At 57.9% G+C, this 26,422-nt stretch overlaps 4 protein-coding genes across 10 annotated transcripts; 3 read left to right on the top strand and 1 right to left on the bottom strand.

The window, feature by feature from the left end:
• Positions 1-641: 641 nt before the first annotated feature.
• CATSPERZ (catsper channel auxiliary subunit zeta) lies at positions 642-4,326 on the top strand. Of its 3 annotated transcripts, none has more exons than XM_045855497.1 (5): positions 642-702; positions 1,807-2,110; positions 2,984-3,063; positions 3,272-3,338; positions 4,092-4,326. In XM_045855497.1, exons 1-5 carry the CDS (start codon positions 682-684, stop codon positions 4,199-4,201), a joined length of 582 nt encoding a protein of 193 aa, XP_045711453.1. In that variant the 5' UTR covers positions 642-681; the 3' UTR covers positions 4,202-4,326. The 3 variants fall into 3 exon arrangements, with proteins under 3 accessions (XP_045711453.1, XP_045711452.1, XP_045711454.1); XM_045855496.1 differs by having other exon boundaries at positions 2,984-3,090; XM_045855498.1 differs by lacking the exon at positions 642-702 and having other exon boundaries at positions 1,511-2,110; positions 2,984-3,090.
• Positions 4,327-5,042: 716 nt separating this feature from the next.
• Positions 5,043-12,756, top strand: ESRRA (estrogen related receptor alpha). Of its 5 annotated transcripts, none has more exons than XM_045854881.1 (7): positions 5,043-5,258; positions 6,681-7,017; positions 9,957-10,073; positions 10,236-10,364; positions 10,784-10,951; positions 11,050-11,319; positions 11,721-12,756. In XM_045854881.1, exons 2-7 carry the CDS (start codon positions 6,693-6,695, stop codon positions 11,978-11,980), a joined length of 1,269 nt encoding a protein of 422 aa, XP_045710837.1. In that variant the 5' UTR covers positions 5,043-5,258; positions 6,681-6,692; the 3' UTR covers positions 11,981-12,756. The 5 variants fall into 5 exon arrangements, with proteins under 5 accessions (XP_045710837.1, XP_045710835.1, XP_045710834.1 ...); XM_045854879.1 differs by having other exon boundaries at positions 5,153-5,272; XM_045854878.1 differs by lacking the exon at positions 5,043-5,258 and adding an exon at positions 5,522-5,821.
• TRMT112 (tRNA methyltransferase activator subunit 11-2) lies at positions 12,706-13,926 on the bottom strand. The gene is made up of 4 exons (XM_045854883.1): positions 13,476-13,926; positions 13,283-13,384; positions 13,068-13,157; positions 12,706-12,979 (listed from the first exon to the last, which is right to left on the bottom strand). Exons 1-4 carry the CDS (start codon positions 13,551-13,553, stop codon positions 12,872-12,874), a joined length of 378 nt encoding a protein of 125 aa, XP_045710839.1. The 5' UTR covers positions 13,554-13,926; the 3' UTR covers positions 12,706-12,871.
• A 298-nt stretch (positions 13,927-14,224) lies between these two features.
• Positions 14,225-17,066, top strand: PRDX5 (peroxiredoxin 5). The gene is made up of 6 exons (XM_045854882.1): positions 14,225-14,454; positions 15,728-15,862; positions 16,287-16,418; positions 16,494-16,532; positions 16,674-16,735; positions 16,841-17,066. The coding sequence occupies exons 1-6, from the start codon at positions 14,281-14,283 to the stop codon at positions 16,944-16,946; spliced, it is 648 nt and encodes a 215-aa protein (XP_045710838.1). The 5' UTR covers positions 14,225-14,280; the 3' UTR covers positions 16,947-17,066.
• The last annotated feature ends 9,356 nt before the right edge of the window (positions 17,067-26,422 follow it).

Genomic DNA, 26,422 nt, shown 5'->3' with positions numbered 1-26,422 from the left:
GTTCTTGCTCTCTCCCCAGCATGCTTTGCTTGTTTGACCAAAGAACCCTTTTTCCCCCCACCGGACTGGATGGAGCCTGGGGAGCAGGCTAGGTTGCTTGCTTGCCACCGCGGCTCCTGGCCCCCCTCCTCACGTCATCCATTTCCAGACCCCCTTTCTGTCTCGCGGTCCCGGCTGGGGCTGTCCCGGCTGGGCCTGTCCCTCACAACACCTCACAACTGTGCCTCAAAGCCTGCGTCAATAAACGGAAAAGTCTGCACCGCTGCGGACCTACGCGCTGCGAGGACGCGAGTGGGGTGGGGGGTGCTTGCTTCGGGCCACCTCCAGGCAAGTCAGGCCTCGCGGAACGCCCCCTGCACCCGCGGCGGTTCGGTCAAGGCCGGTGCTCTGGACTGTGATCCGCCCCGCGCCTCTGCTTGGAGGCTACTAGGCAGGGTCCAGCGGAGGAATCTGCCAGGATGGGCGGCGAGTCGCCCACCCCAGCACAGCTATTACGCGGGCAGGGTGGATGGGCAGGGGAGAAATAATGGTTTCCACTGTAGAGGGATGTAGCTTGCACTCGTCCTGCACGAGACGTTCCTCGCCCTTCCGGAAAGGGACCCCGCCCCTCCCCCTTCCTGGAGCGAGACCCTGTCTCCCTTGCCCGAGGCCTGTGGCGACTGGGTCCGTTGGGGCAGAATCATGGAGGAAAGTCCTCTCAAAGTAAGAACTCTTCCTGGGCCCCTCGCCCTGCAGGGCCCCTCGCCCTGCCAGGCCCCAGACTCGTTCAGCCCCCGGCTATTCTCATTCACCCTCCGGGCAGCTTGCTGCCCTGCCCGTCAGTCCCGTGGCCCTGCCCCAGCCTGCTCTTCCTCCCCTCCCCCGACACCCCGTCACCTTGGCTCTGGGCCTTCCTTGGCTTTTCTCCTAGGGCCTTTTTAAAAATTTAACTTATTGGGGTGATACTGGTTAATAAAATTATATGTGTTTTAGGTGTACAGTTCTATAACACATCATCTGTGTGCCGTGTTGTGTGTTCACCACCCCAAGTCAGGTCTCCTTCCATCACCGTTTACCCCCCTTTACCTTCTCCCTCCCCCTCCCCCTCTTCCCCCGCCCCCCTCCCCCCTCGGTCACCACCAGACTGGTGTCTGTGTCTGAGGGGTTGTTGTTGTTGTTGTTATTTTGTTTTGCTTAATCCCTTCACCTTTTCCACCCAGTCCAGCAAGCCCCCTCCTGTCTGACAACTGTCAGTCTGCTCTTTATCTATGAGACTAATTCTATTTTTTTTGGTTAGTTTATTTTATTCATTAGATTCCACATACGAGTGAGGTCGTATGGTATTTGTCTTTCTCTAACTGGCTTATTTCACTTAGCATAATGTTCTCCTGGTCCATCCATGCTGTTGCAAAGGGTAAGATTTCCTTCCTTTTTTGTGGCTGAGTAGTATTCCACCGTGTAAGTGTCTCATAGTTGTTTTATCCACTCATCTACTGATAGGCATTTGGGCTGCTTCCAAATCTTGGCTATTGTAAATAACACTGCAATGAACATAGGAGTGCATATATTCTTTCAGATTAGTGTTTCGGTTTCTTCAGATATATTCCCAGAGGTGGAATTGCTGGGTCACAAGGCAGGTCCACTTTTAACCTTTTTGCAGTAACTCCACACTGCTCTCCGCAGTGAGCGCACCCACACACGTGGTTCCCCACCAACAGTGGAGTTCCCTTTTCTCTGCACCCTCACCAGCACTTGTCATTGTTGATTTATTGGCGATAGCCATTCTGACAGGCGTGCTGGGCTTTTCTTGTTGTATGTGGCCCACAGGCGCCAGCCAAGTCTTCAGGCTGCCATGACTCAGTCATGTCAAGCCTGAACGAAGACATCCGGAATCTGTGGACTATGGAGGCGCTGTCGCACTCCAGGCTGAACGTGCCGCTGACTAGTCTTTGTGAGGACTCTGAACCGGAGGGCAGCAGCGTAGGCAGCAAGACTGACCATTGGTACCACCGGAAGGACATCGACCAAGACTCTGAGGTCACCTGGGAACAATGGGACGACAGAAAGGACAAGCCAGAGGAGCTGGGCTCCAGCACCTTCCAGGGAGACGAGGATACCAGAACCAAGACGGGTCAGTGTGGCCTCAACGGGCTTGTGGGCGTCCACAGGGCAGGGGGCTGGCCACCGCCCCAATTTCTGGTGGTGGAAAACGCGGGGCAGCTAGTAGCCGAGTTTCTAGGATTCCCTGGGTGAGGCGCCCCCGCTGAGCTTTCACGCTTTAAATCAACCAGACATTCTTGGAGCGCCCCCTACCGGGAGGCGCCGTACAAAGTCCTGTGGCTGGCGCACGCCAGGTCCGGGAGGAGGCACGCAGGAAAATGCTCAAACGCAGCGCGGTTAGGACCGTGCTTTTAATGGAATAACCAGGATAGTTGAGAAGAGGGAGTTAATTTCTTGTCGGTGGGTTTTCGGAGGTCGAAGAGGTGCCTGTCTGTCATTTATTCAGTCATTGGTGACAATTTTTAAGTACCTACTTCATGCTGGGCACTTTTTGGAACTTTCCCTTCTCCCGCTCGCTCCCCCCCGCCCCCCAGCCCTTCTGCAGATAACTCAGACCGGTAACAGTATAGTAACTGCCATTTATTGAGCGCGTACTGTGTGCCAGGCCCTGGGCTTCCCTCGCATGATCCCCTTTAAACTTCTCAAACTCCACAAGGGGTTATTCTTATGACCCCATTTTACAGATGAAGAACCTGAGGGTCAGAGGGTTTTAGTCACTGGCCCCAAGTCTCACACGGTGGGGCGGTCAGAGCTGGAACCTGGATGGGTGAGACAATAAAGCCCAGGGTTGTAAATCACTGTCCCTTACTGTTTCCCACTACGGTGGCCCCTGGTGCTCTTCTCCGAAGGCTGCTCTCCCTGCCGGATGTCACCCCATGTATCTCTGTCCCAGGAAGGACCCAGCAGTCTGAAGATGACTCATCTCTCTTTCCTCTTCTCCCAGAAACGCCTCCCTCAATGGCATCACCCAGAATCTCGAAGCACTCACCCCACCGAGCCTACTGGGTGGAGCAGCAGAACAGGGTTGGAGGCACCAGAGGAAGACTGAGGGTTTTAGTGGGGTGGGGAGTGGGCGGGCTGGGGATTCGGGGATGGAGGGGATTGTGGTGGTCTGTAGGGCGGAGGGGCGGGTAGGTTGGGGGGTCTTGGGTTGGAGGCAGCAGGTGGGGCATTTCAGCTGTGGGCAGAACGGGGGTCCCTCCGACATCTGAACCTCTTGTGGCCTCTTCAGCTGCCTCTGCCCCTGGTGGAACTCATGGAGAGTGAGGCTCTGGAAATCCTCACCAAAGCCCTCCACAGTGAGTCCCTCCTCCAACTCCCAAGAGACCTTGGGTGATTTTTCAGGACTGGAGCCTGTGGGAGTGGGGTTTCGGGATGTGTTTGCCCTGTCAGATTCCCTTACCGCTCACTAAAATCCCAGGAGCCCCACAGAAAGCAAAAAAGGTGGGGGACAAGGCAGACCCATTGGGGAGATCATGGGGTAAATGTGAGGGGTCTGGGCTCCAGCTTAAGTGCAGCCCCCACTCTAGCTGATGGGAGTTTTCTAAGGCTGCTTCTCCGTTCCTCCAATGGGGGTGACATTTTTGTGTGTGGCCCTGGTCCCTTCCCTGGGTAATGTAAAGAACCTTTGAAGAGTGGATTATCTGGGTGAACTTCCACTGGTTTGCTCTGCTTATGATATGAGGGGGCTGGGGCTGGCTAAGGGCTAATAGTGAGTGGTCCAGGAAGTGTCCAAAAAGCAGCCTGCCACCACTGCCTTAGATCAGGCCCTTATCTTCTTTAACTTTGCCCTCATTCATCCTCCACCTCAATAAGCCATCTTGCTCTGCATCCCCTCATCTGTCTGGAGCACAGGTCTATGACTTGAAACGAAGCTGGTAAGGCTCAGCACTTTGGACATCCAAAGTTCCCCAAAACTAACACAGACCCCAGTGCTCAGAGCTTCTGCCAACCCAGGTTACCCGGGGTTCCTCAAAATCACACATGTGGCCTCTACTGCTAGGGACACCATGCCCCTGCCAACTGAGCTGAGTGTAGATCTATCCCTCCAGGCTACCGGTCAGGGATCGGCAAGGACCACTTCTTAACCAAGCAGCTGCAGAGATACATCGAGGGACTCAAGAGGCGACGGAGCAAGAGGCAACACGTCATGGTGCACTGAGAGCACCAGCTCAGGCTCAAGTGACTGTCCGACGCCAGCCCTAGTCCCTGTCCTGCCCTGAGATGCAGCCCGACCCCCTCCACGTGGAATTTGAACCCTAGAGAAATAAAAGAGCCTGTACAAGGTCCGTGAGTCTGTGCGTGGCTGCCTGCGCGAGGCGGGCGCACACGGCCCCGCCTTTCCCCATGACCTTCAATCGGTCACCGCAGTGACCTTGAGCGTTCTTTGTTGGGGCCCTATCAGCGCCACCTTTCCGGGACTCGAAATCCAAGACTTCTTGCATGTCTTAGGTGTTTCTCCCATCCCAGATTCTGCAGCTTTGTAGGGATATTGGGTTTGCAGTCCAAGTGCTCCCACGGTGTTATTTTGTGGGACAGGGAAAAAGAGAAAGTGGCAGAGATTAGCCTCTAGCAAGCGCATTCTAGGCCCCGCCCCTCATGCATATGCAGATCACTAGCCTTTCCGTTCGTCCGGCCTTCTCATTTACATGTGTCTGTAGTCTCCCGGGTCTGGAAACTGAGGCCACTGAGAGATTTCGCCCACTCCTCTGGCTCACAGCACGCCCCGCCTCCTTCGTTACGTAAGAGCGTTATTGGCTTTACCCCACCCGGAGCCTCTCCGCGTCTTCTCTGATCACGTCCACCCGGAGGCCGCGTACGCAAGTGCGCTGCTGTGGCTTGCGGCAACGGGGCGGGACTTTCGTGAAAGCCCTCCCACTCGCTTCGCCCGCTCCTCCCCTACTCGTCCCGGCACTCAGGCGCTGCCTGCCCCACTTGTCTGATTAGCATAGGGCCCCGGGCCCCGCCCCCTGTTTTGCATGCGCACGGCCGGCCCCGCCCCCACTGTCAGCTGGAGGAAGCGGAGTAGGAAGCGGCCGCGATGTCCTTTTGTGTCCTACAAGCCGCCAGCGGCGCCGCCGAGTGAGGGGACGCGGCGCGGCGGGGCGGCGCGGCCCGAGGAGGCGGCGGAGGAGGGGCCACCTGCAGCCCCCGGCTCACCCCGGCGCTCCAGGCCGCTCGGCCCCCATGCCTGCCCACCCGCCCAGCCGGAGCCCCAGGTCCGGGGGCGGAGGTGGAGCACCTATGGGGAGGTGGGCGGGAGGGGCGCTGGAGCCATGTGCGAGCGCCGCAGGGAGGCGGGCGGGGGCGGGCCCCAGGCGGGGTCCGGCTTTTGGACCGGCCCGGGTCACGGTCGGGACCCGGTGGAGACCCAGAAGAGGTCAGGGTCCGGGAGGGATCCGGAGTCCAGATCTTAGTGCTCCGGCCTGGAGCAGGGGCCGGCTTTGACTTGGGCTGAAAATCCTAGCCGGAGTCGGGCTGGGGCCTCGGATCCAGTCCTAGGGCAGGGTTCAATCCGGCACCTGGAGCTTGCCGAAGTCCCAGGGGCGGGCGGGGGTGGAAGATGAGGAGGGTTCCCTGTCGGGGAAGGGGCTTTGAAGACCACGTGGGGGCGCTCGAAGGGTCCTTGGGCCACCCTCCTCTCTGGGTCAAAGGTCATCGAACCCGCAGGGGAGAACTTCCTCCTCCCTGGCACTCCCCATTTACTTCCTGATAACCTGAAAGAGGTCCCCAGCGGGCGGAGGAGGAGGGGAACGGAGCAACTTCTGGCAACTTCCCGTAGGTGTGCGCGTGTTGGGGGGGGCGGGGCGCCCCGGAGGTGGAGGACCCTGAGGCTGCAGGAGTGTAAGAGCGAATGTGCTGGCGGGTGGGATGCGAGGGGGTGTTCAAGGAGGTGGAGCCGCGCCAGTCAGGTGTGCCGTGGAGTGGGTTTGCCTGGGGGGGGGGGGGGTCAGTGTGTCCGGTGGGAAAGCTCTGAATGTTTCCACAGGGGTCCATGCCTGTGAGTGTGGGGGTATGGTGAGGGTGTAAGGCTGTGTGTGATTATGAGTCATGAGTGTGACTTTGTTTATGGGGTTTGCACTTGGGGAGGGGTAAGTGAGCGTGAGTGAGAACCGGGCCTGGAAAGGCCCTGTGTGACAGTGAGCATGTGAGGACCCAGGTGAGGGGGAGTGTGTGAGCACATCAGCTGCCCTTGGGCTTGTGTGCCTCAGTTTGCTCTCTTGAATGGGGGGTACCCTAGGGAGAGGAAGATGACCAGGGTCCCTCTCTGGAGAAAATTAGAGGTCTCCCATTTCTGGCTGAGGATTCCAATGGGGTGGGAGGTCACCTGGGACCAAGGTTACCCTGCTCACTGGCTTGGGTGGGAGTAGGGGGGTTTCTAAGCCTCGTGCAGGTCCCCAAGTAGGAGACTTACTGCCAGTTACTGGCCCTGGAAGCTCTGGAGACTCTGTTCCCGTGGCAACAACTCGGGGGGGCCTTCTTCATGGGCAGCCCTTCCTTGGACTCTGTACCTCCTGCTTCCCCCTCACTGATAGTGGAAGCCTGGCCCCAGGCCTGGGGTTGGGCAACCAGGGTGGCAGGGTGTCTCTCCATCCCCCATCCCAGCGCCTCCCTGTGACCTGACAGGTTTCTCCCCGCAGGTGACCAGCGCCATGTCCAGCCAGGTGGTGGGCATTGAGCCTCTCTACATCAAGGCGGAGCCAGCCAGCCCAGACAGCCCAAAGGGCTCCTCAGAGACCGAGACCGAGCCCCCCGTGGCCCTGGCCCCCGGCCCAGCGCCCACTCGCCACCTCCCAGGCCACAAGGAAGAAGAGGATGGGGAGGGGGCTGGGCCTGGTGAGCAGGGTGGTGGGAAGCTGGTGCTCAGCTCCCTGCCCAAGCGCCTCTGCCTGGTCTGTGGGGACGTGGCCTCCGGCTACCACTATGGTGTGGCATCCTGCGAGGCCTGCAAAGCCTTCTTCAAGAGGACCATCCAGGGTGAGCCCCCACCCCATTTCTGTGCCCTTTGCCCTCTGGGCCTGGCACTACCCAGTGGATGCCCTGCTAGGTGGTGCTAGACGCCCAGACTGCCATGGTGCCATTTGGGGTTGGCAGCCTGATGTTCCCAGGCCCTCTTACCCCCAAGGAGTGCTCTTTCCCTTAGAAATGAAATAGAGCCGCAGGATGTGTTGATAGATCGGACGTGGGATGTAAGAGAGGATTTGGGATCTCTGAGGGTATGATAGGCTCAGCATCTCCCGGTAGCTCTGGTTGTCTTCTCGACAACCTCTGCCTGCTTTAAACTTTGTTCTGGCCTCTCACCAGCAGAGACCACCCCCTCCCACTTTGTGTGGACCTCCCCAAAGCAGCAGCAGCACAAGGCAGGTTTTCGGGGCTGAGGGGGGCTACCTCCTCTTTCAGTACCTAACTTTAAAAAGACCGTCAGACACCCTGCTGATAATACTCAGGAAAGCTTATTAAAATATGAGCGAGCAAGATGGTGATGAAATTAGCAGCACTTGGGACGTGCCTGTCACTCACATTTTTTATGTGTAAACCTTGGTTACTTTGGGGCTGTGACGTGTGTACTTTTTGAGAACGTTTCTTGAGTGCTTACCAGGCACTGTGCCTCTTTGTGTTCACAATCTGTTACCCCCACAGCAACCTAGGAGGTGCCAGCCAGCACTGTTACAACTGAGGCCCAGGTTGGTTTTTTAAAACTTTGTCTCAGCCCCAAGGTAGAAAATGGCAGAACTAGGGTTTGAACTTGGGCCGATTCAGGTCCAGAGCTGAGCTCCTCGATGCCAAACTGCTGCCTCTGCTTATTGCTAATAACTGAACTTTGGACAGGTGCCTCACGAATGATTGTGACATTCGGCGAGTCTCGCCTTTGCCATTGCCAAGACTCACTGGCCTAGAACCTCTGTGCCCTCTTCTGCCTCCGAAGCCCAGGGAGGCGGCAGGTTCCGGTCCAGGGGTCCCCTGCCCATCCTGGAGCCCTTCATCCTCTGCTGACTCAGCCGACGATTGTTTATTGAACACCAGTCATAAATAGTAGTCACTTACTGAATGGTTAGGTGTTGTGAGCTGTGCTACGTGTGTTACCTCAATTACCCCCTTGCATTCTCACAGCTTGCCTTTGTAAGTGTGCTGTTTCTATCACCCAGTTTTACAGATGAGAAAATTGAGGGTTCGAGGGCTTAGGTATGGGGCTTGTTCAAGGTCACATAGTTGGTATATGGAAGTGTCAGGCGGTTTCCAGAGCCCTTACAAATCCTGTGCTTTGCTGCCCTGGCCAGCATTCCAGGCATGGGGACTCAGGCGGGACTGCTGCATCCTCAGACAGTTTCTTTTCTAGCAGAGGGAGGAGGAAGGAGACAATAAATTGCACACAGTTGTTATAGTACAGCTGTGATAAGTGCTAGAGGGCGAGGAGCAAGGTCTGTACCAAGGAACCTGGCTGGGTCTGGGGCTCAGGAGGGCTTCCCGGAGGATGTACCTCGAGCTGAGCATGGAAGCCCGGTAGGGTGAAGGAGAGATGAGCCAGGGGCTTGGCGGCTGGCTGTGTCATTCAGTCCTTGAAGTAGCCCTGGGAGGCTGAGAGGACTGCCGTGCTTTCATTCAGCCAGTTATGAGCACCCACTATAACTGGTGGGGACAGTCCCGGCCCTCGTGGAGCGGACAGTAATGTTGGGAGACAGGGAATAAAGACGATAAGTGTGTACATTTGTAGCATGTTAGGTGGTGCTGAGAGCTGATGAGAAACTACCAAGCGGGGGCAAGCCCCTGGAGTTGTCGCCAGAGGGGGCAGGTGGCATTCTCACCACCCCTCGCAGGGTCGCCTGGGAGGGCCTGGCGAGGTGCCACCAGGCAGAGATCTGAAGGAGGGAAGGGAGCCGTGGGCTCTGAGTAGGCAGCCGGAGCAGGGTGCGAGGCGGACGAGGCCGAAAAGGGCGTGAGGAGCAGGCGTATAGGCCTCAGGCCACAGGGTTCACTGTGCTCTTACCCCTGGGAGGGAAATCACCGGAGGGTTTTGGGCGGGGCAGGGCTGGGATCTAACTTCTGTCTAACAGGATGCCTGTGGCTGCGGTGTGGGGAGTGACCGAAGGAGGCGCGAGCAGAGCGGGAGGCCAGGGTGGGAGGGAAGGCCCCCCAGGATCCAAGGACGTGTTGGGTTTGGGCTGTGGGACGGCATCAGAGCCGTCTCCTACGCTGCTGCTTGAGCAGCTGGACAGGCGGAGGCGCAGGTTTGGGAGGGGGATCAGGGGCAACATTTGGGACAGGTTAGGCCTGTGAGGCCTTCCAGACAGCCGTGCAAGATGCCGAGGAGGCAGGGGATGTGAGTCTGGGGTGTAGGCAGGTCTAGGCGAGAGATGGATCTGAAAGCCCGTGACTAGGTGCGGTCACCCTGGGAGTGAGCGAGCAGAGACGAGGTCGGAGGGCAGCCCCGAGGGCCCTCAGTGCCCGGAGCACGGCGAGACGCCCGGGAACCACTGAGTAGCCAATGAGGGGGGAGGAGGAAAACCAAGAGTGCATCCTAAAAGCAAGAGCAGAAAACTGTTTCAGTGTTTCCAGGAGCAGGACGCGATCAACGGCATTAGAAGATGCTCTTTTAGGTCTTGTAAGATGAGGATGCGAGTTGATCTCTGAGGGTAGCAACAGAGAGGCCATTGTGACCCTTGAAGAGAGCACACGAGAACAGCGGAGCCCAGAGATGGGCCTTGACGAGAGGCCGGGGGCAGATGCAGCCGAACTCCCCTGGTCCCGCCCAGCCCAGCAGCTGTTCTCCCCAGTGCCCCGGGCGTCCCCGCCCCACTCACGGCACTCCTGCTCTCCCCAGACCTGTGCTTGCCCGGGGCGAGTCAGGGTTCTCCTGTCTGCTGGGCCCCCTCCAGGCCCCGGGAGGCCGCCACTGGAGCCCTGCCTCTTCCTGGCAGGGAGCATCGAGTACAGCTGTCCGGCCTCCAATGAGTGTGAGATCACCAAGCGGAGACGCAAGGCCTGCCAGGCCTGTCGCTTCACCAAGTGCCTGCGGGTGGGCATGCTCAAGGAAGGTGAGGACCAGGCAGGGGCCGTGGCGAGGGCTGGGACAGCTGGGCGCATGGGGCCGGAGAGGGCGAAGCTTGTTGAGTTCTGGTGGAATGGATTGGGCAGGAGGGCTGTGCAGAGCGAGCCGCTCCCAGCTCCCAGGACACAGCCCTGTCCTTCAATTCAAGGGGTGCGTCTGGACCGTGTCCGGGGTGGGCGACAGAAGTACAAGCGGCGACCAGAGGTGGACCCGCTGCCCTTCCCAGGCCCTTTCCCTGCTGGACCCCTGGCAGTAGCTGGAGGCCCTCGGAAGACAGGTGAGCGCTGTGGGTCCTTGGAGTTGTAGGGTCGGGACTGGGCTGGGACACGAGAGGCCTGGCCTATCTGGTGGCACTCCCCCAGGATGGCAGTTATCTTGGGCGCTGGAACCCGAATTTTCCTTTCATGTATTCACTTATTCATTTCCCCCTAGAAGCATTTTTGATGAAAATCCTTTGTCAGTCCCCGAGTAGTACAACAGGGAACAGGGAGAGGTTTTCTAACCCTCAGAACCTGTTCACAAACAGACTGGCTTCCCCTGGGAGACAGGCAGAGCCCTTCCCGGAGAAAGGTGTCTGAGCCTGCTGACCAGTGGCTGTTGAGGAAGGCCACGGGGGCACTGACTCTGGGAAGATGTTTGACCCCAAAGGGCCCGCAAGGTGATGAATCCAAGTGCCTCTTCCAACTGTCACTGCAGCCCCAGTGAACGCACTGGTGTCCCACCTGCTGGTGGTAGAGCCCGAGAAGCTGTACGCCATGCCCGAGCCAGCGGGCCCGGATGGACACCTCCCAGCCGTAGCTACCCTCTGTGATCTCTTTGACCGAGAGATTGTGGTCACCATCAGCTGGGCCAAGAGCATCCCAGGTAAAGGGCCAGGTGACATGGGCTTCCCCGGGGAGGCCAGGCCGTGCCTGGCTCTAGTGCACCTGGCTCAGCCAGGTGTGCTCCCCGCTGCCCTCCAGGCTTCTCGTCACTGTCACTGTCGGACCAGATGTCAGTACTGCAGAGCGTGTGGATGGAGGTACTGGTGTTGGGTGTGGCCCAGCGCTCACTGCCACTGCAGGATGAGCTGGCCTTCGCCGAGGACCTGGTCCTGGATGAAGAGGGGGCACGAGCAGCCGGCCTGGGGGAGCTTGGGGCTGCCCTGCTGCAGCTGGTGCGGCGACTGCAGGCCCTGCGGCTGGAGCGGGAGGAGTACGTCCTGCTGAAGGCCCTGGCCCTCGCCAATTCAGGTGAGTCTGGGCGGGCCCTGATGAGTCTCCAGACGGCCTCCCGTAACTCCTCTGGTGGGACAGTTCCATCTTACAGACAGGAGACACTGAGTCATAGGGAGGAAGAGTGACTTGCTGCAAGCCACAGAGCAAGGCCAGGGCAGGCCCGGGACAGGATTTTGAGCCCTAGTGCAACACTGAACTGGAAAGGCGAATGATTCAGTGGGAGGGCAGGCGGGGAGAACAGAGGGGACCACAGCTGAGAAAGGCAGGCCCTGGCTCATGGGCTGTAGTGAGCGTTGCCTCAGCCGGCCCATCAAATTGGTGTCTGGCCCTTCTTTACGCCTACCCCTCAGTGCCCAAGCGGACGTGCGCGGTCTCCTTCCTGGAGATGTCAACAGCTCTCTCCCTGCTCCCTGCAGACTCTGTGCACATTGAAGACGCTGAGGCCGTGGAGCAGCTGCGAGAAGCTCTCCATGAGGCCCTGCTGGAGTATGAAGCTGGCCGGGCAGGCCCCGGAGGGGGTGCTGAAAGGCGGCGGGCAGGCAGGCTGCTGCTCACACTACCACTCCTTCGCCAGACAGCAGGCAAAGTGCTGGCCCATTTCTATGGGGTGAAGCTGGAGGGCAAGGTGCCCATGCACAAGCTGTTCTTGGAGATGCTGGAGGCCATGATGGACTGAGGCAAGGGGTGGGCATGGGTGGGGGTGCTGGCAGGACCCGCCCAGCATGTGGTCAGCCCCAAGGGGGCACAGCTGGGGTCTGGGCAGTGCCACAGCCTGCTGGCAGGGCCAGGGCAATACCATCAGCCCCTGGGAGCAGGCCCTACGCCCTCCCCTCCCCCTTCCTTGGGGGTGTTAGAAGCTGGGAATGTGTTTGCCCAGGCTCTGCACACAGTGCTGCCCCTTGCAAGCCATAATGTGCCCCCAGAAAGTAGGGGGTGCTGTGGAAGCCATAGGGGGCTGCAGGGGATGTGTGGGGGAGGGGGACAGAAGCCTGATCTCAGGGAGGGAAGGGAGTGGAGGCCACAGTCTCCCAGCTTTTGCTGCTGCTTAATCTGACCTCCCCTCCAGAGCAGAGGGGAATTTGGAGAGCAAAGGTCCTGCCCCCTTGGCTCCTCTCATCATTTGCATTGGGCATTACTGCCCGCCCCCCCCTCCCCCAAGCAATAACTCCAAGCAGGCTCCAGCCCCTGGACCCCGGGGTGGTCAGGGCCCCCCATCAGCTCCCACCCAGCCTCCTCAGGGGGTAGGGAGAGCACTGCCTCGATGCCCTGCAGAGCAATAACACTATATTTATTTTTGGGTTTGGCCAGGGCGGCGCAGGGACATGGGGCAAGCCAGGGCCCAGAGCCCTTGGCTGTACAGAGACTCTATTTTAATGTATATTTGTTGCAAAGAGAAACCGCTTTTGGTTTTGAACCTTTAATGAGAAAAAAAATATATCGAGCTCAACAACACTGTGTGGTGTGTCACTGCGTCCAAGCTGGGGATACACTTTACAAAATCAACGACAGGAATATAAATAAACAAAGATACACACAGTCACAGTGTGGGAACCTGATGCTGGCACACTTAAGTCTCGGTCTGCTCGTCGCTCAGCAGCATGTTTGGGATCCCGCGAGTGATGGGGAACACACGTCCTGACTCCGGGCACTGCAGGGTGCCCTCCATCACCTCCACCTACGGAGAAATGGGGGACTGAGCTGAGCACGGGCAGCCTCCGGGTATGGCTGTGTGGCCAGGAAGCAAGTGACGGGCCAGTTCTCACCTCCAGCAGTATGTGGTGCATAGTCCTCAGAAAATCCTCATTTTGCTCATACCCCTGAATCGGCTCTGTGGGCACCTCGCCCAGAGACAACTGTGGGTGAGAGGCCTAAATTATCTCTGGGAATCCCACACCCAGGCCAGGTGCAAAAAAGGTTGCCTTGAGACCAACCCCGCCCCCGCCCCAGGGTGTGCACGGGCGGGGGGGGGGCTGCTCACGGTATTGGCCGCCTCCACAAGCGCCGCCCACTCCACCTTGGGTATCATACGCGCCACGAAGTCTGGGTTGAACTCCACAGGCATGATGCGGACCTCAGAGGCCTGCAGGCGGTAGATGTTTAGTTAGGCAAGGGCTGGAGCCTAGTTCTATTCCACCCGGGAAAAGGGTGCTATACCGTCCCCCGTACAGTACCTGCAGGCGCAGGGGGAATCCGCGGGGTCCCACCCCTTTCACGTGCGAGCTCAAGAAATTGTGGGTAAGCAGCTTCATATCTCAACAAAACTCTCACGAGGTCAGGACCGGAAGAAAGTGGAAACTCCGTGCGTCACTTCCGGGGACGCTCCGCTTTCTCCTATTGCAAGGCCCGGAGGAGCGGAAGCGGCGAACTTGCGGGGACTTCCGGTGTTCGCGGGAGCGGAGATATCGCGAAGGCCAGGTCGGATCACGCGTTGCTACCGGCAGCGTGTGGCAGCAGGTTACTACGATGCAGGCCCAGTGGTTTTGTCTCCAAACCTCCGCGCGCTACAAATCACGTACAGTGAAAGTCATATGTAAGAAAGCCGCAATGCAGGGGCCTTCGTTGACTGCAAAATAAATGTGTTTTACTTCTACGCAGGCGCCTAAAACTGTCGTAATCCGCCCCTCGCTTTCCGTGAGGGACGGAAACGCGGCTCCAATCCATGAATTAGGCCCTTTAAAGCGGCGGCACCCTATCCTTGCATGCAAATAAGTTGTTCGGCTGCCAAAAGCTCCGCCCACCTGCCCAGCCCCTGATGCACTAAGTCTATTATTATGCAAGCCCTATCCCTAACGTGCCGCCCACGGCGGCGCCGGGGCTTTGTCCCGCCCTAGCGGTCAGCTGAGGCCCTGTGGTTGGCAGGCTCCTGTTGCGGCACTGCAGTGCTGGCCCTCCCTCTTGCGGCTGCTTTGGGGCGGGAGCGGAGGCGGAGCCGGAGCCGTGGGCTGGGAGGTTGTGGGCTAAGATCCTGGTGTGGGTATGATGGGCATGTGTTTCCTCAACCACCTATCGGGCTCGTTACTCTCCCGGGCGGCCGGCGCGCGTCGTGCAGCAACGGTGGGAGGCAGAGGGTGCCTGGAAGCAGGTCTAGAGTGGACGCTTGGCAGAGCCCGCGGTATCAGAAGCACCGCTGTCGCTATGGCCCCGATCAAGGTGACCGCTGGCCCAGTCCGGCCGGGACTGACCCCCTCTTCCTTCCCCCTTCCATCTCTCCCAGGCCCTCCGCCCCGTTGAAGGCAGTGGCCCCCAACCCCAAACTCTGATGGCTTCCTTCTTTTCCTGCCCTGCGGTCCTGTCTCTGCTGCCCTGGAGACTCCTTCCCGTCGTCTGTCCCCCCCCATCTCCGCAGCAAACCTCGGGGTTGCCCCACTGGTCTCGCCAGTTTTAAGGGCTTGGCGCACCACCTCCTGAGACGGTTCTTGAGGCTTTTGAGCCTTCTCTTCCACATTCACTTTGTGACACCCTGTGATGGGTCTCCACCATTTTCAGGCAATAGAATGCCATGGCCTCCCTCACCTTCTGAAACCTCCTTTGCCCCAAGGTCCCTTTCAACCCCCATACATAATCCCCTCTGTACCCTCCTGCACGCTTTGTCCGGTTATTTGGCATCACTCTCACATTGTCTTCTGAAACGTGCTGTGTCTTAGGGCCCCTACTGTGTCCCCCCCCATTCCCCTCCAGACACAGCTGATTCCCTGCTTCAGCTGCTTGGTTCCTCTTGTCTTGAATCACCACCAGCTCCTTAGAACTAAACCCTGCCCCCATCCCAACTATTTTGAGACCACCTCTCTCCCCTGCATCCTACTCCCAACCCCCCCACTTTCCCTCCCTTTTGTTTCCCTGCTCCCCAGGAAGCCCTCATTCACTCCCAGTAGACTGATCCTTCCCTTTTGAGAGATTCCTTCCTCTGTACCTCCCAGATGTAGGGACCTGCACTGCCCCTCCAAAAAACTTTCCCACTTTCTGCTGTCCTCCCTTTTTCTCATTTTGGGGGTGGGTTGCAGACCTGGCCAGGACCTCCTCCCTGGGTTGGTCAGGGCCTCCCCCCCCACCCCGACCCCCATACAGCCCCCTGCCCCTCCCCCCTCTACCCAGTTGTCCCACTTCTTTCCTGTAACTTACACAGCCTGTTTACTCAACTCCTTGCAACTCCCGGAAGGCCTCTCCCTTTTTCTGTTGCCACCAAAAGGCCCTGAAAGAGAAACAAGGCCACCTTGAAACCCAGAGGATGTGGGGTAACTAGGCAGTGGGAGGAGAAGGGAGGGTGACAGGGAGGAACCTCTGGAAACTCTGACAGGCTTGGGCTTCCTGCTGTGTGCCAGTGCTGGCTCCCTGAGGTCTCCTGAGCCCTCCGTTTGCTGCGCTTCCCTGGCCTCCCTACCTGTCTCCCACTGCCCGACTTTGACCTCGGAGTCTTTCCCTCCAGGTGGGAGATGCCATCCCGTCCGTGGTGGTGTTCGAAGGGCAGCCTGGGAACAAGGTGGACCTGGCGGAGCTGTTCAAGGGCAAGAAGGGTGTGCTGTTCGGAGTCCCTGGGGCCTTCACCCCTGGTTGTTCCAAGGTGAGGTCCTGCCTTCTGGGATCTTGTTTGCATCATTCGTGAGTCCTCCAAGTTGTCCCAAGGCAGCTTGCAACATTAGTTGCAGGTGATAACACAGTTAAAAAGCTTATCACGGTGTTTGGAATGTAGGAGAAATGAAATCCAGCACCTCTTATTGACGCTGCCGAGTGACAGGCACTCTGGAAGGTATTTGGGTAAACAAGGCATAACTGTGCCTACCGGAGGTTCTCAGCCTTGACCACAGGCATCTTAAATGTGGATCCGGGCTCCCCAGTGACCAGGGCAAAAAGGAACTGTGGCTCACGCAGGTCTCGGCGTCTGAGGAAAGCTGTGGGAGCAGGGCAGTGAGGAAGGCCTGGAGATAGAGGAGCCCAAAGAGGAGGAGCACTTGTCCCTTGGCTAAGTGTCCGTCTCCCCTCCGCAGACCCACCTGCCAGGGTTCGTGGAGCAGGCTGGAGCACTGAAGGCCAAGGGGGCCCAGGTGGTGGCGTGCCTGAGTGTTAATGATGTCTTTGTGACCGAGGAGTGGGGCCGAGCCCACAAGGCAGAAGGCAAGGTGAGGTGTGGGCCCTGCAGGGCATCGGGGGGCCGGGCAGGAGATTTTTCTGGTGACTTTTACTTTTCTCTTTAGGTTCGGCTCCTGGCTGACCCCACTGGGACCTTCGGGAAGGTGCGTGTAACCCCCACCCCGCAGGATGCCCCCTGGTCCAGGCCTTGGAGGCAGGGATTTGGAGGGACATGGCCAATGTAGGAAGCTTGGCGTCTTCTGGGGGGGCTCCTGACTCTTTTTCTCGCCTCTCCCTTTTCTTAGGAGACAGATTTGTTGCTGGATGATTCCTTGGTGTCCCTCTTTGGGAATCGGAGGCTCAAGAGGTAAAAAGTGGGAGGGTCCTCCACGTGCTTTTCTGCCACCCTCCCTGTCTATTCCCAGCCTTCAGGCTCAGGCTGTTGGAACTGGCCCCGCCCTCTTTCGGGCAGGTTCTCCATGGTGATAGACAATGGTGTCGTGAAGTCCCTGAATGTGGAGCCAGACGGCACAGGCCTCACCTGCAGCCTGGCCCCCAACATCCTGTCGCAGCTCTGAGGTCCTGGGCCTAGACACACGTCCTCCACCCTTTCCCGATTCATCTGCCCAGCCCTGCCTGAGTTCAGGCCACCCAGTTGAAGCCTTGGCCAGATTTCTGCAATAAACACGTTTGGTTCACATCTGTCTGCTTGGTTTTGAATTGCTGATTCTCTACGTCCCAGGCCTCATGACAGTCACAGCTGTGAGGGTGAGTGGGCAGGGCTAAAGAGGATACTCTTATAGGAGACCTTAATTTAATTTAGGAGGTAGTCAGGGAAGGCTTCTTGGAAGAGGTGTTATGAAGCATTTGCAAGCAGAGAAGAGGCCAGTGGTGGAGAGCTAGGGGAGGAGCAGTGTGTGCAGAGGGGGCACAGCCGGGAGGCAGGCTAGAGCTTGGCTCACACCTAGGCTCCTGCGTCTGATCTGTGTGGGTGCTGGATCTCGTTGAGACCATAAACCCTAAAGTAGGGACTTTGGCTCTAGGCACCCCCCGACCTGGGCCATATCCCAGGCCCATCATTTTTTCAGATTGTTGAACCATTCCTAGGAGCCCACACATCCCAGGAAGGGCCCCTGGGACCTTGGGACCGTCTGACTGGCAGGAAGACCTTTATTAATAGAGGCAATGCTGATTCAGTCCAGGAGGGCTCCCTGGAAGAGGAGACTAGGTGAGCTATGGAGGGAAGAAGATAGTGGTAAGGCCTGACCAGTTGTGGGTGTACTGTGAGCAGCCAGGGATCAGGGGGCCAGCAGGGCTGGGGGCTGAGGGCTGTTGCCTACTGCAGGCCCTGCCCTTACGGCTTTGCCTTTTGTCCCTGGGGAGCCATGTGCTTGGCAGCAAGCAGGCACTGTTAGGCCCCTGCCACATTTGGGAGCTCACAGCCTAAGAGGGGAGCAGGCGCTTCAGGTGTAGTCAACATGTTCAACACAATTCTGTGGGATGTGTCCCCACAGCATAGATGACAGCAGGAGGCTTTGGCTAGACATAAGTGATGACAATTTATTCAAGGGCCTTAGGGATTGCAAACCAGAAACAACCAGGCAGTACCTGAAGTGTTCTCAAGAAGGAAGCAAAGCTGAGGTTTCTCAGAGTGAAAAGTCATTCTTGAGAAGAGGCGGTCCAGCATTCTTAGCCTCTGGGCTGGTCCGAGATGGTGGTTAGATGACTGGCGGTCTGGAAGTGTGAACGTTTTCCCCTCAGTCCTTCAGGGGGTGATCGGAGGGTCATCTGGAGGTGTGAGGTACAGGCGTGCCTCAGAGATACCATTTAGTCCCTGACCACCATCACGGAGGAGTCCTAAATCTTTCTGCCGGGGGAGGATGGTATCTTCAGTTTGGGAAGAAGGGCAGCACCTGGGGAGCGCGGCGGAGTGGAGGACAGTGAGACCAGGTGTGCCTGCGTGCCCAGCACCGCTCTCTGTGGGCCGCCCTGCCCCGGGTCCTGTGAGCACTAGGCTCTGAGCACCCTCCCTGCCCTGCCTGGCCGCCCCCCCCCCCAGCTGGGGCTCAGCGCCCCACCCCCCAGGGCTGGCGAGAGCGGGCTGCACTCCTGGGGAGGCTGGGAGATGGCCCAGGGACGGCCTCTGCAGAACGGCCCTCGTGGCCGTGGGATTGGTGCTCCTGGCAGAGGGAACGGTGCGGCTGTGGGCCGGAGGGTGGGATGGCCTCAAGTTGCTGCCCCACACGACCAGCTGGGTGAGGGGGGATGCTGGGAGGGCAGCGGCCTTGGAGCCCCGGTGAGCCGCTCGCCTCCCCTCCCCCCCCCCACCCCTGCAAACACCTCGGGCCGGTGAGGGACATCTGCAGGGCAGGGTCGGGTCAGACTCGTCCCTGGCCTCCTGTGTGCGGGCAGAGCTGAGTGGGGTGAGTGGGAGGTGGGGCGAGGTGCCAGGTGGGCAGTGCAGGGCGGGACGTAACCTAGTGACATCCTGCAGGTGGGGGCTGACACTCGCGCACCTGTTAGGTGTCAGGAGGGGGTTCTGGGGACCGGAGGTCTGAGGAGCTGGGAGGTTGGTGTGGTATCCAGGTGGATAGGGCACTCAGCACGGGGGCTCGCCCTCTGACCTTTGCCCCTTCATTCTCTCCCACAACCTGCTGCCCCTCAGGGGTCCTGGGCTGGGGCAAGGCAGGGGGCTGACCACCCGTCTCGGTCACTTTGGTCACAGCGCTGTCTTCAACTTGATGGCGGAAAGGCCCTTTCTTCCCTGGACACCATCTCTCTCTCTCTTTTTTAAAAGATTTTATTTGTTATTATTTTTTAGAGAGGGAAGGGAGGGAGAAAGAGAGAGAGAGAGAGAAACATCAATGTGCGGTTGCTGGGGGTCATGACCTGCAACCCAGGCATGTACCCTGACTGGGAATCGAACCTGCGACACTTTGGTTTGCAGCCCGCGCTCAATCCACTGAGCTACGCCAGCCAGGGACACCATCTCTCTCAATCCTCCTTGAATACAAGTGAGGACACCGAGGCGTAGCGCCCCCCTTGTGGTCCCTTGTGTGCACACCAGTGCGCGGTCTTGACCTCCAGGTGGAGAGAGAGCGTCTGAGTGGGCTGCTGGCGCCCCTTCCCTGCAGCCGCCCTGTGCCGCCCTGGCAGCCGCCCATTATCAGGGCAAGCGCAGCCTCTATCATGGCCACTCAGCGACCTCTGTCCCCTCCACTCCTGGCCTCTCATCTGCGTGGGCCAAGGCCCAGCAAGGCCTCCGAGAGGAAGTGTCCCCCACGGGCTCCTGTTGCCACTGGCTGGGCCTTGGGACCGGGGTGGGGAGGCGTCCAGGGTGCCGGGGGGTGGGGGGCCGCTTTGGACAGCATGACGGTTGGCTGGGTTGGGTGGAGATGGGGCTTTGGCCTTGGTGCCCCTGGCTGCGGCCACAGGGTTCGGCTTGCTGGGAGGGGTGGAGTGTCCTGTGGGCGGCTCCAGGGGCTGGAAAGCCCCAGATCCACTACCGAATGGCATGGTGAGAGAATGTCTCGGAGCTCCTGGCGGACAGGCCGGGTTCCAGGCCTATGGATGAGCCAGAGCCAGGCCATGGGAGCCTGGAGCAGCGGGTTCCGGAAGCCTGGGGCTGCGCCTGGCAGAGCGGTGGGCATGACCTTCCTGGGGTTTTCATGGCCAAAGGGCCAACGTTAAAATCAACTAACCAACCCACCCACGCACCCTGAAGCAGCCACCTCATGTACCTCCCCAAAACTTCCCCACCTGTGCTGACCTGCCCAAGGTCACGGTCACGCCAGCCCACAAGGCCAAGGGCTTTCCTCAGCCTCAGTGGCGCCGGGCCTTCTCAAGAGTCCCTCTGAAGTGCTACAGAGAGCACTGCCCTTTCCCTTAGAAAACACATGTTTGCACATGCGTGTGCGTGTGTGCGAGGACATCGGCATGCTCTTCAGCAGTTTCAAGGAACCCCTGAAGCCCTTCCAGAAATTCCAGGGGAGCCCTCCAACCCCGTCTGGAAGCCCGCGGCAGAGCGGGGCCGCCGGCCTGGGGCTGAGACCGCCGGACCTCGAATCCTGATCTGCGGCCGAGAAGCTGGGGATTTGGGCGGGTGGTTTACTCGAGTTTCCCTCTGCCCCACTAACCTCATCTTTCACGTGGAGGAAATCCAACCCACCTCCAAGGGGTATTGTGGAGAACAAATGAGACAAATTATGTAAGCATTTGGTGCAGTGCCAGATGCACAGCGCATGCCCACTAAACGGTTATAGACAGAAAAACAGAAAGGACTGCTGTCTCCCATCGTGCAGCCCTGTGCTGGCCAGAGAGGGGCAGGAGCGGGGGAAGGCGTCAGGGCCCGGCCCTGGCACTCAGGATTTCTGTGATATGCCTCTGTGGGCCTCAGTTTCCTCATCAATGTAATGGGGCTACTGATACTCTCTCTCTCTCTCTTTTATCCTCACCTGAGGACATTTTTTTTTCCATTGCTTATAGGGAGAGAGCGAGGGAAGCAGGGTGTCAGAGAGAGGGAAACATCAATTTGTTGCCTTTTCAGACCCTCTGTGGGTATGTGCCCTGAGTGAGGATCAAACCTGCAACCTGGGTATGTGCTTTGACAGTGACTCAAACCCACAACCTTTTGGTCTACAGCACAGGTGGCAAACACAAGGCCCATGGGCCGAATCTGGCCCTCCACCTTGTTTTATCCGGCCCGGCACCTTGTTTCTACCCAGCAGCAGCGCCGAGCTCCTTGCCCCTAGTTAGGAAGTAGTCACATTTATACAGTCCTAAAATTACGTTCAGTCCTTTGAAGGCAACCTCGAGGCTGATGTGGCCCCCGGTGAACATGAGTTGGACACCCCTGGTCCACAGGAAGACATGGTCCAACCAAATGAGCCACACTGGACAGGGCTCTCCCAGGGCTTTTTCAAAACTCCTCACCTGAGGATATGTTTACTGATTTTGGAGAGAGAGGAAGGGGCTGGGGAGAGAGAAACATCAATGTGAGAAACACCTATCGGTTGCCTCCTGTGTGCACTGTGACCGGGGATCGAACCGGCAGCCCAGGTGTGTGCCCCACTGGGAATTGAACCGGCAACCTTTTGGTGTGCAGGATGACGCTCCAACCCACTGAACCACCATAACAACCTGCCATGCTGCTCATATTTGTATCCGTTCTTCTGCTTGGGCTGGGAGTCATGTGTTTTTACTTAACACGGGTAAGATGCCCTGCTCAGGATGAAGACCACGGGAAATTCCCAACGCGTGCTTTGGGAAGGAGTGGAGATGTGAAGGAAAGGAGTGAGAGGGAGAGAGCGGTCCTTTCCCCAGCTTCCTGGATATTGTTCCTGTCATTTCAACATGAAATCGACCATAGTGGCTCTGAAGTGGAATCAGATTTGCTTGCAAGTGAAGTAAATACCAGTGGCCGAAGACAGGCCTCCTCACAGGCACGCGGCAGGAATGCTGACAACCTAGGGCCAGCATGGCAGCTCCATGAGTATCAGAGACCCACGTGTCGTCCGTCTTGTTGCTCTGTTATTTTAAACACGTGGTTTCTGCCTCACAGTCCATTGTGGCTGCTTAAGTTCCAGCTGTCACAGCCATAGTCCAGCCAGCACAAAGGAAGAAATGGGGAACAGGAGATAAAAGACCCATGCCAGCTGTCTTTTAGGAAGGTTTTCTAGAAGCTGCTACATATCATTTCCACTAATATCTCATTGGCCAGAGCTTATTTGCAGGGTCATGCCGATACGTGAAGTATCAACTTCGTACCAGGCTTCCCCGTGTCCAACTAAAATGAGGAGTTCTATTACTAAGGGAGAAAGGACACGGGTGTACGGCATCAAGGCCTCCCAAGGGTCAGCGTCACTTCCCTGCTGCTCCCATCAGCCTCGTTGGGGCGCGCACTCGTCTGCTCCAGATCCCCGAGTTGCCTCATGTCCCCAGTGACCCCTCCCCAAGCCTCTGTCCCTGCAACCTTGGCCTCTATAATCACCCCAGTTCCTCCGTCTGTGGGTCCTCCGAGCTTCTGCCACTTCAGTGTCTCCCCAACAATGCTCACCACCCAGGACGCCCCTCCCTTTCCTAACCCTGCCCAAACAGCTCTGACCTTCAAGGCCCCGGGTCTGTCCTGTTTGCTGAGGATGACCAGCTGTTCCCTGTCCCGTCCCTGAACTAGTCCTTGTGGGCCACCCCCTCAGCTTCATTACAGATGGAGTTTTGGTGACATACGCCATGCATTGGGCCCTGGCTGGTGTGGCTCAGTGGATTGAGCACAGGCCTGTGAATGAAAGGGTCGCTGGTTCGATTCCCAGTCAGGGCACATGCCTGGGCTTGCAGGCCAGGGCCCCAGGAGGGGAGTGCGAGAGGCAACAACCACACATTGATGGTTCTCTCCCTGTCTTTCTATCTCCCTTCTCCTCTGTCTAAAAATAAATAAATAAAATCTTTTTAAAAAGCTATGCATCAGAAAATTCACCCTTTAAAAATGTGCAGTCCGGTGGGTTTTAGTCTAGTCACCAAGTTGTGCAACCGCCACCGCTGCAAAGGTGGGTGTATAATCTTGGTGACTTCTCCCAGCGTGAAGCCGCTCATCTCTGCGCGCTGTGTGCACATCCGCCTGTAGTTACGAAAGGCGCGGTCGGAACTTCGGGCTTCTGCTTGCCCCCCTGTGTCCCCGCAGTCACATCAGGTGTCTCGCACCCAGCGGCGGTTTGCTGAGGGTCATCTCCGCACCAGGCTCTGTGTTTGGCTGGGCTCCGGAGACACAGTGGAGGATATGCCCACCCCGCACGGGTCCTGTCGGCACCAGTGCGGGCCAGCCCCAGCGCGTGCCAGCCCCAGCGCGTGCCCGACCGCCGCCGCTGTACCGCTCCGCTGCGGTTCCCCCCTCGATGAGTTCACAGATGAGGGTTTCCCCTCAACACGGGGGAGCTGCGGGGGAAGCCTGCGCCAGGGAGTTGGGGGTATTGCACAAGAAGGACCCAGCCCACACCCCCACCGCCCATGGAGTAAGGAGGGAGGAAACGGCTTTTAGCTGTGAGCGAAAAAAGGAATAGGCCATAGCCAGATAAGCGGGAGGGGGCCCAGGTAGCAGGAGCAGCCCGCGCTAAGTCCTAACAGTGAGCAGGGCAAGGGGTCTGGACTGAGCGGGCCGCGGGAGGCGGGCCTGGGATTTTGTCCACAAGCCGCAGCTCAGCTGGGTTTTCTGGTGGACACCTGGGTGTCCCCAGTAGGAGGGGCGGCTTCAGACACATTTCTGCCTGTGTTTCCTCTTGGACTCCTTTCTCAGGGCGCAATCCCGCCGGTGCCGCTGGTGCGCTGGGCCACAGGGCTGGGGGGTGGGTTTCACTGGTCTCTGGAAACCCCGAGGCAGTTCTGAGGGCCGTCAGCAATGTGGCAATGTGCGGGGGGTATCTCCCCCCACAGTCTGCCGGCCTGTCACCTCCTGGGCTTTGTGTATTTAAAAATGTTTATTTATTGGCGGGTGGAGGGGGGGCAGGGGAGAGCAATGGGGGAAAATCGGTACAACTGTAGTAGAGTAGCAATAAAAAATAAGTAAATAGTCCTGGCTGGAGTAGTTCAGTGGATTGAGCGCAGGCTGCGAACCAAAGTGTCGCAGGTTCGATTCCCAGTCAGGGTACATGCCTGGGTTGCAGGCCACGGACCCTAGCAACTGCACATTGATGTCTCTCTCTCTCTCTATCTCCCCCCTTCCCTCTCTGAAAATAAATAAAATCTTAAAAAAAAGAAGTAAATGTAAAAAAATAAAAATGTTATTTATTGATTTGAGAGGATTTGAGAGAGCGGGAGAGAGATTTGTTGTTCCACTAATTCACCCATTCACTGGTTGCTTCTTGTATGTGTCTTGACCAGGGATCGAACCCACAACCTTGGCGTATGGGGACGACACTCTAACCCATTGACCTACCCGGCCAGGGCCTGGAGCTATTTTTGCTAGTTGAGTGGATACTTATCGGTACCTTGGAGCTGTCTTTAGTTATGAGGGAGGCTGGGTGCTGGGTCCCCCCTTTCTGGCAACCTGGTGCTGGCCCCAGCCTCGTCCTCTCCCTCCAGACCCAGACGGGCGGCAGGAGCGGAGATGACGCAGCTCCCGGGGTCCGAGGACCTGGCTGTACCCCCCGGGGCCCCTTTCAACTTCACTTTCCTTGTCTCTGAAACTGGAGTTCATTTGTTCAAAACCAGTACTTTGGCCGCCTCCTGTATCTTGGTCCCACCTCTTTCTGGCTGGGTGGCCGCAAGTGAGATGATGTCACCTCTCTGTGTGGCAGTTTCTCCCTCATAAAAGGGGGGCGATAATACCAGCACCTGTGTTTCTTGGCCTTGGAGGGGACAAAGGGATTAGTACGTGTGTGGAGCAGAGCGGGCTGGGGTGAGAGGTCAGCGGATGTTGGCACTCCCACGGTGTCCGTGGCTCGGCACAGTGCTCAGGCCTGGACCGCTGCCGCAGACCCCCCCCACCCCGCCCCCCACCAGGTCCTCGCCCTCCCGGGCGTCCGCTGCGGTGGGGAGCGGGTGAGGGGAACCAGGGACAAGGCAGAGAGGAATGAGGCTGCACTGAGGGAACTCACAGAGTCTGGAGGCCTGGGCCAGGCGTAAAGAGTCAAGATTGTTCAAGGGTCTTAGGCTTTGCAAACGGGAAGCACGACGAGGTGATACCCAGAGTGTTCGGAGAAGAAAGAGAAGCTGCGGGTTCTAGCAAAAAGCACGCTCTTGAGAAGACTCAGTCCCGCATTCCCAGTCTCTGGACGGGTCCAAGAGGGTGATCCTCTGGCTGACGGGGGTCTGGACACTGGGCGTCAGGGGGTCTGGGTGGCGAACATTCTGGCCTTAGTTCTTCAGGGGGTGACCGGAGGGCTGCCTGCGGGTTCGATGTACATTCAGGCATTGGCACGGGACTGGAAACCTCAAGCCTAAGTTCCCAGGCTAGTTTCAGCAAGAACAGAAAGAATGGTTTCCTCTTACCCCGACCTACTTGACTTTGGTAATTTAGCAGCTTGACGATCGTGACTCCATTTTGTTTCTTCACTCTCTTTCTCATTTCTTCCTTTTGATCGAGGTTTTTCTCTCAGAAAGCATCCTAGATCAAACCAAACCTCTTAAAGGCCCTTGATGCCGGTGGCAGTGCCTTCCTTGGGTCTGCCCTATTCCTTGGAGGGGAGACAGGGCCCCGAGGTATGCTTGCTGTGTGTGGGTCTCACCACCAGCTCAGTGCTGGTGCCGGGTTTGGGGCTGAAGCTTTCGGAAAGGCCCGGTGAAGACGTTATTCTCATACGCAGGTCTTCGAAACCAGTCTCAGTCTTGAGAGCGGATCAGTTCGGTAAACAGTGGTCTCTCATTTCCGGTGGCGACGGTGAAGATGGCTCCCCAAGTGAGGCCTACGCTACAAGCAATCGGGCATTTAGTAAGAGACATGTCTATGCAAACCAAAGAAAGACAATAATTTTCTTTTCTTTTTTTTAAAGATTTTTTTATTTTTATTTATTTATTTTTTTAGAGAGGGAAGGGAGGGAGAAAGAGAGAGAGAGAGAGAGAGAAACATGAATGTGCAGTTGCTGGGGGCCGTGGCCTGCAACCCTGGCATGTGCCCTGGCTGGGAATTGAACCTGCGACACTTTGGTGGTTTGCAGCCCACACTCAATCCACTGAGCTATACCAGCTAGGGCTAATTTTCTAATTTTAAATATTTTATTTATTTATTTTCAGAGAGAGGGGAAGGGAGGGAGGAAGAAAGGGAGAGAAACATGGATCAGCTGCCTCTCTCGCACCCCCAAACGGGGACCTGGCCCGAAACTCAGGCCCTCGCGCTGACCGGGAGTGGAACTGGCAATCTGTCTGTTTGCAGCCACACCAGCCAGGGCGACAGTTAATAATTATGGTTAAACAATAATTAACTACAGTCCTCGTGTCTGAGTTCTGAAGGCAGCCAGTGGAGAAGATCCCTGGGTGTCTGGCCTGGAGCGCCTTTGCATGCGGTGGCAGCTGGCGGTGACTGCGGGAGACCCCCGTGGTTTGCAGTTTGAACGTCTCTGGCGACTTT

This window comes from Phyllostomus hastatus, unplaced genomic scaffold (genome assembly GCF_019186645.2).
Source record: "Phyllostomus hastatus isolate PE091 unplaced genomic scaffold, TTU_PhHast_1.1 phas_scaffold_11, whole genome shotgun sequence".
Classification (NCBI taxonomy): domain Eukaryota; kingdom Metazoa; phylum Chordata; class Mammalia; order Chiroptera; family Phyllostomidae; genus Phyllostomus; species Phyllostomus hastatus.
The sequence above is the reverse complement of the archived record's forward strand: the minus strand, read 5'-3'. Positions and strand labels throughout refer to the sequence as shown.